At 38.4% G+C, this 9,745-nt stretch overlaps 2 protein-coding genes across 2 annotated transcripts; both read right to left on the bottom strand.

Annotated features, from left to right (window-relative positions):
* Positions 1–2,691: 2,691 nt before the first annotated feature.
* On the bottom strand, positions 2,692–4,551 carry LOC109198426 (Fc receptor-like protein 5). The gene is made up of 5 exons (XM_019353896.2): positions 4,505–4,551; positions 4,257–4,301; positions 3,638–3,898; positions 3,315–3,560; positions 2,692–3,017 (listed from the first exon to the last, which is right to left on the bottom strand). The coding sequence occupies exons 1-5, from the start codon at positions 4,533–4,535 to the stop codon at positions 2,779–2,781; spliced, it is 822 nt and encodes a 273-aa protein (XP_019209441.1). The 5' UTR covers positions 4,536–4,551; the 3' UTR covers positions 2,692–2,778.
* Positions 4,552–5,668: 1,117 nt separating this feature from the next.
* LOC102082124 (Fc receptor-like protein 5) lies at positions 5,669–9,485 on the bottom strand. The gene is made up of 8 exons (XM_025903196.1): positions 9,451–9,485; positions 9,205–9,246; positions 8,721–8,981; positions 8,393–8,638; positions 8,094–8,231; positions 7,875–7,907; positions 7,556–7,633; positions 5,669–6,029 (listed from the first exon to the last, which is right to left on the bottom strand). The coding sequence occupies exons 1-8, from the start codon at positions 9,479–9,481 to the stop codon at positions 5,947–5,949; spliced, it is 912 nt and encodes a 303-aa protein (XP_025758981.1). The 5' UTR covers positions 9,482–9,485; the 3' UTR covers positions 5,669–5,946.
* Between the last annotated feature and the right edge of the window lie 260 nt (positions 9,486–9,745).

Genomic DNA, 9,745 nt, shown 5'->3' with positions numbered 1-9,745 from the left:
AGTACAGAAACGCTCGAGGAGAACCCTGAAGTTACACAGATAAGTCAAACTCCTGTTGTACAGTCTCAGGACAGCTGTGTCAGCTGGAAGGTGAATGGACACACCCACTTTAGAGGAGGAATGCAAATACACTTGATAGACAAAGGCAGATCTGCGCCTGGAGGACAAGGAGGGCCATAACAACAACAGGATACAAATGATGGAAAATTAATGCTTCCAGTGGGTCCCTTTGCATTGATGGCAGTATGTGTTCATTTCAAACCATCTCTGCCACCTGCAGTAAATCATGAACTTGGCAGCATTCACTTTCGTCAGGCTGAAAAACACTACATGCTTGTTGACCCTGAGTACAATTTTGACTATGATGAAGAATAATAAAAAATAAAGAATAATAACCATCTCATCTTATCTTTAGGAACAGCTGCAAATATATCAATCATGTTTTTTTAAGCTTTTTATTTTTTATTTATTTTTATTTTATTTTTAGCTCTTTATTTTTTTATCAATATTCAGCACATCGGCATATTAAAGTGTAGCAAGGCAGCCACTGCTAAAATTTTGCAGATCCAATTCCATTATAAATATCCCTTATCCATTTTCTTATCAATTCTCATTGGCTCCACTTTGACAGTCACCACCATCACTAAGCAGCATGTGGAAGACATTACATTTGCAAATGAGTTACCTGCTGTATGGTTAGATGGCTGTGTATGCTGGAGGTATTTCACATCTTTTTGGAGCTATTACTCAGAAAAATGTAATATTACACATTTAAAACACTTTTCTTAAAAGCAATGTGGTGCATTAGTGAATATAATATGCATTTGTCTGTAAAATAACCTGAAACATACTGTCTCATAATTACTATTTAACAATATAAACTTATAGGCTACAGTCCTACACACCAACACAAATCCCTATCCTAATGAGGACACACATATGATATTTGTCTTTGGTATTTAGTTATGAACACAAAGCCAGCAGTACAAAGCAAAGATGAAAACCAGCACAAAGTGATCACCACAATCTTTCTGTTTCAGAACCAAGAACAAGTGGAAATGGAAACTGGAGCCAGGCGGCCCATCCATTCTTTACTTGCTTAAGTTCACAGTCTGGCTGCTGGACTAGGGTAGGCATTCACTCAGCTTTAGTATCACTTTTATTTCTTGGCTAGCTAAGCATTGCATGCTGTCTGTATAGATTGTTGCAAAGAACCAAGTTATGTTAACATACTGCTTAATGCAGTTTTTTTGTCCAGTTTGCACTTCACCATTACGCTACTTATAATAGTAGTAAAAAGTGTCACTATTTTTCTCTCTGGGATATGAACGAAAATCAGCTGATTGTAGTGCAAGTGCAAGTTGAACTGATAAATGGGATCAGTAAGTAAACAAGGCATAGGAATACTGTTCTTTATTCCAATCTATGTAGCAGTCAGTGGGGTGACCTTGGGAAAGATCCTAATGCTTGACTTGGTCTGTGTTCATCAGAGTATGAATGTTAGATACAAAAACAGTGTTTGTGTGAATGGCTGGAAATAAAATAGAACCAGAATTATAATATTTTAATAATCCCTATGTGGGTTACAGTTGCTCCAAGACATTAACAGTAACAGAGTGAACTAATTCAATATTGCAATACATTAGAAAGTTTACAAAATATAGCTTCAATATATACAAATAGCTCAATTATAGACACAAAAATATTACAGAGGTTCATATTAGGCCAACGTATCACCATCATCCAGGTACATGGTTATAATACTCCAAATGTTGCTTAAATGGTAATAATTTCTTCATGAGGGGCAATTAGGAAATTGATTAGTGTTCAAAATGTCTATGACTACATTCATCAGTGAGAGGTATGAGTCTCTGCATCAATATAAATTGGATAATGAATACTTATTACTTATCACACATTTCTTCAATAAAGACATTTTTAAAATTGTAATTGTTTCCCTTTTTGTGTTGTTTTTTTTTTTTTTTTTTTTTTTTTTTTTTGTATTTTGCCTTTTGCAAAATGTTCTGTGTTGTCTCTCTTTTAACATGGGGAGTGCGGCACTACCCTCAGGACCCCAACTTCACATGGTCTGGCTCTGGGGTGTCACCAACATCACAGCATTTTAACAACATTAATTGTCACTTAATTGTTATCTCTACATTTGAAATTGATAATGAAAATGCAAACAGAACTCCCAGAGTTTGATGCAGTGAGCGCTGACATGCACGAATTTCAGACCACAAATTTTGACCACTGCCAACAGTTTAAAAAAAAATCATATATATATATATATATATATATATATATATATATATATATATATATATATATATATATATATATATATATATATGTATATATATGTATATGTATATATATATATATGTATATGTATATATATATATATGTATATATGTATATATATATATGTATATATATATATGTATGTATATATGTGTATATATATGTATATATATATATATATGTGTATATATATGTATATATATATATATATATGTATATGTATGTATATGTATATATGTAGATATATATGTATGTATGTATATATGTAGATATATATGTAGATATATATATGTAGATATATATGTAGATATATATATGTATATGTATATATATGTGTATATATAGATATAAACACTCCTAACCACTCTGTGTCTAAGCAGTCACAGCACATGATGTATCTGCTTCTAAAAGCTTAAAAATAGAGTGCGAGGTAAAGTAAAGTAATGAGGTACATCTTTCTATTGTCTATTTGTGCTACTTGTAATCATTCCTGTCACTGCCTGCAGTAATATGACATTTACATTTACATGAGACTGAACTTGAGTTAGTTTTTGTGACTCTGAATTTCCCAGTGTTAAGAAGTCCCACCACCACCAGCAGCAGAGCCACCATCACCATGGTGGACACGGTCCGTAAGATGAGGTAGATATGACAGCTGGCCTCTGAGAACGGGTCTGTCTCAGCGTCTGTGTGATGAGTTTTCAAGTGATCGACTGGAGAGATGATAGAAATGAATTAAGTATATGTCGTCACCTTGGTTATTTACCTTGGATCTCCATTTAATATTGCTAAATTCAAGGGCTGAAAAGTTGCCAGAGATGCATTTCCTCCAATATCCACTAGAGGACAAAGTTAGTTAATCCCCATGAGTTAGACTAAAATTTCTGCTGATTTTGTCTGACAGAATAGAAATAACTTAAGTGTCTTTATAGCATGACATGACTTACCAAATACAGTTGTAATACTACTGGCATTAAAAGGGAGAAAAAAAGACTTCTTCATTGTCTCACCTGTGGTACTGAGCCAGCTCTCTGGTGATTCCCCAGCTCCCGAGATGCTGCACTTGTAATATCCTTCATCAGACTTTGAAACTCTGTGAATGGTCATGTTTTGTGTGGAGTTGGTGCTGATGTGGAGTCCATATTTATAGAAATCAGTTGTGAAGTTGAAGGAAGTCGTCTTGTTTCTGCAGCCCAGGGCTACATCTTCTCCCTCCATCAAAGGGACAGCAGGACTCTCCAGGATCACAGAACCAGCTAAGTAACATGAGATTTAGGTTGATATTAAATGTAATAAAAATGAATCACAAAATACTGTCTCACTGCCAACACACCAGTGACAGAGATCTTGATACTGTTGCTTCTGATCCCTCCTTCAGTCTCATACCAGTACTTCCCACTGTCATCACGATAAACATTTGTGATGGTGCAGGATGATCCTGTCGGTGTTCTCTTGTTAGTTTTCGGACATGTTTTTATTTTCCCTTTGACTTTATGCACAACTTCACAATAATCAACCCCCTCACAGTAAAATGTCACTGCTTCATATTCAAAGAACTGTAATCTGTTTGGAAAGATATGAAGAGAAGCTGCATCTAGATGAAGAAAAGGAGACAGATGCAGTTTACTGATGAATTCAAAAACGTCTGGAGTTACTCTTACAGTAAAACAAATGGAAAGCATAACAGCAAATAAAATCTTCATCATGACTGGATAAGAGCATAACCGGATCATAACATAACATAATCGGCTATTATCTTCCCGGGATTAAACCCCGAATCTGGGGGGAGAACGACAAGACATGCAGTACAGGGCCCAAAGTTGAACGCCAGCCTGTGACACTGTACTCTGAGCTAAACTGGCACACCCTTTTTTACTTCTTCTAAACTGCCTACTGCTTCAAACTAAAAATGAAAATAATGGTCATATCAGTGAGAAACAGATTATACTCACCAGCTTTCTGAGAATGTGGGCAGAGCAGGACCATGATGATCATTACTGATAAGCCAGAAACACAAATATAAATTAGCATATTCACTTTTCAAACTGGTTGAATCTTGCGGCTAAAAATCGTATTTGTTACATCTCTAATGTGCCACCAAAAGGGTCCTGAGTATGTTAGCTTCAAAATATTACAACATTTTCACGTTACCAACATCTTTATAGTTTAGCTTTAATGTATAAATGGAGACAGTACTCACACAGTCTGATGCAGAGAGCTCTGACCTCCATGATGTCTTGCTGCAGACCGACATACTCTCTTTGTGTGACTAATTTGAAAAAACTCTAAATAGTTTTCGGAGAACAAGATGTGGTGTTGTGGCAGGTCACCTGACACAAAGACAGTCTGATGCTGCTTTTAGTGAAACTTGTATTGTTTAACCTTGTTCTTATACTTGGATTAGAGCAGCAATGGGTTCATTATTCTTCTGCTTTCTTTATTTAATCAAACAGTTACTCTACATTTTGAATACAAAATTATTCTACTGCAGAAGATAAAAACAATGCTTTATAGTGAAGACACACATTTCAGTGCAAACTTGCCATCTTATGCTGTGTTTCGCAGGAAGAGTTGTGGACCCAATATGAGGGAGTCAAAGGCTGAACTGAACTTATAATCAGCTTTATTCGAATAATTAACTTAAGTTAAATGTATATTATAGCATATTTATATTATTTTTATATTATAAGTTATAAGTTAAATTTCAATAATTTAACTGGCAAGAACTCGGAGATCCAAAGAGGCAAAATATGGAGCAAGAACGAGATTGTAACACTGGATGGAGAGAGAGAAAGAAAGACCATGTATATGCAAGAGGGAATCAAGGCAGAGGGAAAACACCTGAACATGTGCACACGAAAAAAGACTGTCACTCACTCACTCTCCACCAAAATAATGGGGAGTGAGTGAGGGACAAACAGCATGACAGAAACCGGACGGATACACAGAGACATGAATGGGAAACCGGCGAACAAGACAAAACAAGGTGACAAGACAGACTTTACAGTGAGATACAACTAACTGACACAGGAGATGCTGGGGAGGACAAACAGAGTCAAGACCAAGACAAACAGGACGCAAAAGAGAACAGACTAAATAAATAAGTAACTAAGAACTAGAAATACACATGATTAAACTACAAGCAGAAGGAAACTAAACAATACCAAATAAAGAATAAGACACATAGCTCAGCACAATAATAAACAAAGTCCAAAAAGACAAAAACACTGGGTCATTAGGACCATTAGAGTTCCAAACAAAGAACAAGTAGTTTAGGGGGCTGGCCACGTAGCCAGTGGCCTACACAGAGCAGTTCAGGAGGTTGGCCGTGTGGCCAGCAGCGCAGAGCACTGTCATTGGGTTCTAAGACTGGCTAAACACCAGCTGTCCCCACCCGAGAAGCGGGTATGGGTGGAGGGATGGGCCTGCTCCTTGCTAGCCTCAGCATAGGTGTCATTGCTAATGGACAGTCTCACACACAGAACGAGTCCTGGTAAGCAGAAAGGTGACAGTTTATTTAGAAAAAGGGTAAACCACAGTGATATACATATCTATCTATCTATCTATATATATATACACAGCTAGGGTCCAGGGGGAAGAGGGAAGGAAATCCACACACAGCACAATCACCACCACTCCTCTTCAGCCACTCTCATCCAGATCTCGACTCACGCTGCCGTACACAGAAATCACACGGGAGCGTCCACCACCAGGTCTGGGGAAATCTGTATAGAGAGGGCACAGGTTAGTTACACAGGTGAGTAAACAAAGAGCGATTTCTAAGAATGAGGTGGGAGAACAAACATGGGAAGTTCAACGTTCCTGCAACTAACTGCTCCGTGCCACAGCATTAAATAGTTACAGAGGTCCCCAGACTGATCATTAATAGGTGGTGGCAATCAGCACAGGTGCGCGGGCCAAGAGCAAGAGCCCATAACGAGCTGACAGGCAGAGGTGCCGAATTGGAAGCAGACTGGGAAGCAACCTGCACCTCTGCCTCTTTGAAAATACAGAATGGGAAGTACACAAAGCAGACTGTGGAACACAAGAAAATTCAGACAAATAATCAGACAAGTAGCATTCATTTTAATACTGTCTCTGGCAGAAAAGCACTGCTTCCTTCTCCCATCACTCGTAAACAAGACCCCGAGATACTTAAACTCATCCATTTGGGACTGACCCGAAGTGGGCAATCCACCTTTTTCCAGCTGAGGACCATGGCCTCAGATTTGGAGGTACGGATGTGGTCCTGATGAAGCCAACAGGACCACATCATCTGCAAAAAGCAGAGATGAGATCCTGAGACCACCGAAGTGAAAGCCCTCCGCCACTTGGCTACGCCTAGAAATTCTGTCCATAAAAATTATGAACAGAATCTGTGACAAAGGGCAGCCCTGGCGGAGCCCATCACCCACCAGGAACAAGTCTGACTTATTGCCGGCTATGCGGACCAAGCTCCTGCAACGGTCATATATGGACTGAATAGCCAGTAACAATGGGCCAGTCACCCCATACTCCCAGAGCACCTCCCACAGGACCCCCCGAGGGACACGGTCGAATGCCTTCTCCAAGTCCACAAAACACATGTAGACTGGTTGATCAAACTCCCATGCACCCTCAATTATACTCGAGAGGATAAAGAGCTGGTCCAGTGTTCCGCGACCAGGACAAAAACCGCATTGTTCCTCCTGTATCCGAGGTTCAACTAACGGATGGACTCTCCTCTCCAGCACCCTGGCATAGACGTCCCGAGGTAGGCTGAGGAGTGTGAATCCCCTGTAGTTGAAACACACCCTCCGGGGGCCACCACCCTGGTCTGCCAGTCCAGGGGTACTGCCCCTGATCTTCACGCAACATTACAGAGACGTGTCAACCAAGACAGCCCTACAATGTCCTTGTCTGGGGGCTTTTGCCCCGTGGTTGGGTCTCCCATGGCAAATTGGTCCTGGGTGAGGGACCAGACAAAGAGCGATTCAGAAGACCCCTATGAAAAGACAATCGAGGGAACAGTTCACCCTGCCCGGGGCCCCGCCCTGCGTCTGGTGGCTGGGCCTTAGTCCATGGGGCCTGGCCGGGAACATGGAACAAAGCCAATAAAAATATCCTACACATTGAAAATTATCACTAAAATCTCCAAATGTATGAATAATTACATATACAAACAAAGATGCCGGTCATAGCAACAAGAAAACTAATTATAATTGCCTGCTTGTCAATTTAGAGAGAAGTTCTAAAACGTTTTATAAAATACCTTTCTTCTTCCTGTTTTTTTTTCTTATAACAGCATACATTTCTCTGACTGGATTCTCAATAGTGGCTGCTGTGGAAACTGTAAAATAATAAAAGTTAGCAAAATATATGAAAACAGGCACTGACTCTTACTTAGCTTAATAAATAGTCTATAGCTTCAGCCTATCAAAAAATAAATGAATTAAAAAATAAACTCAGCATAACTTCAATACAATATCCAAATAATCAATAAGAGCATTTCTATTTCAAATTATATATCTTCTAGTTTCCTTCAGTTTCATGGTATAATGACAATACTGCCACTGTGTTTGTGTTTTGACCTGTTTGATCGTCGGGGGAGCCTGAACCATTGACTGTTGTTGATGGACAGGAGAAAGGAAAAAAAAAAACAACAACAAAAAAAAACTGTATCAACACAGCCATCGAGAAAGAAGATTTTTTCAAACGTTATGCACCAACTAAACTTAACCACAATAAATGTAATCCATGTAAAAACATTTAGGTAGCAGCAATTGTTTTCTTTTTTTTGTTTTTTTTACCTCTCTTCCAGCAACATTTGCCCAAGTGATACAGTCCCACCACCAACATCAGTGAACCGAATACAGTTGTGGAAATGATCCAAGGTGTGGCATCACAGGTGGAAGGTCTTGTATCATTGCAAATGTCTGGATTAGTTGCTAAATGTTTAAAATTAAGCGGAAGATAAAATGTTAATTCAAGCTTCTTCATACTGAGATGATGTTTAAAATGTTACATATCCGGCATTAAAAGCTTCTAAAAACCTGAGGGACGGACAATCAGACAACACAACAGGAAGGTTATAAAGGCTTCAAATCACCTCTGACACTGAGCCAGCTCTCTGATGATTCTCCAACTCCTGAAATGCTGCACTTGTAAAGTCCTTCATCAGACTTGGAAACTCTGTGGATGGTCATGTTTCCTGTGGAGCTATTATGGACGGGATGTCCATATTTATAGAAATCAGTTGTGAAGTTGGAAGAAGCCGTCTTGTTTCTGCACCACAGAGTCACATTTCCTTCCTCTATTACAGGAATGGCAGGACTCTCCAGGATCACAGAACCAACTGTATAACACAAGTCTGTGATTCACGTGATATTAAAATCATTTAAAATCACAAAACATTGTTACCGTATGTGTAAACATACCAGTGACAGTGATGTTGATTTTGTTGCTTCTGTTCCCTCCTTCAGTCTCACACCAGTACTCCCCACTGTCCTCTGGATAAACATTTGAAATGGTGCAGTATGATCCTGTTGGTGTTTTCATGTTAGCTTTGCTACATGATTTTATTTTCCCTTTGAATTTATGAACAACTTGACAATAAATGACCCCATCACAGTAAAATGTTACTGCTTCATATTCAAAGAACTGCAGTCTGTTTGGACTGATTCGAAAGGACACTGCATCTGAGAAAAGAACAAAAGAAAAGACTCATTGATGAGCTTTTATCTAAATATAGAGAAAACAACATTTCAGGAAAAAAGGAAAATGAACTGAAAATGTGCACCATAACTCTTTATGTACATGATCACAGAAGAATACTTTTTTCCTACTTGTAATATATTTGGTCCACATATATATAATATATTAAACAACATCCATATCAACAAGCATTTTTTTGATACTTGCCAACTTTCTGACCATGTGCACAAAGGACCACAAGAGTCATAACTGAAGAGACAAAATAGAGATAGATTATACAAATTATTGAGGCCTACAGTGCAATAATAATAACATCTCAGGATGGCACAACTAAATTAGAAAATATTTTCTGAAATTTAAAAAAAAGAAAAGTATTACATCTAAAGCTCATTATTAAATTTACTAAACTATTTATAATTTAGCTCTAATGTAGAAAAAGAATAAAGTACTTACACAGTTTGATGCACAGAGCTCTGACCTCCATGCTGTCTTGCTGCTCACTATGTGCACACCTGACAAACGTTAAGTCAGTGAGCAGGGGGTGTTTCCTGTGTGGCTTCTTTCTGCAGCTGAAGCGATGCTAAACATTTAAAAATAGTATTTGAATGAGCTATGTTACATTAAAGTTACCCGCAGTTTCAGATCACTGTCAAAGGGGAGAAAACAAACTGCTGCTTTTAATACAACTTGCAGTCATTGCATATCTATCATGTCTGCCTTCTTAGTTTCATGCATCAGCATGTTAACA

This window comes from Oreochromis niloticus, linkage group LG3, assembly GCF_001858045.2.
Source record: "Oreochromis niloticus isolate F11D_XX linkage group LG3, O_niloticus_UMD_NMBU, whole genome shotgun sequence".
In the NCBI taxonomy this organism is placed as follows: Eukaryota; Metazoa; Chordata; class Actinopteri; order Cichliformes; family Cichlidae; genus Oreochromis; species Oreochromis niloticus.
This window is presented reverse-complemented; position numbering and strand designations above follow the sequence as displayed.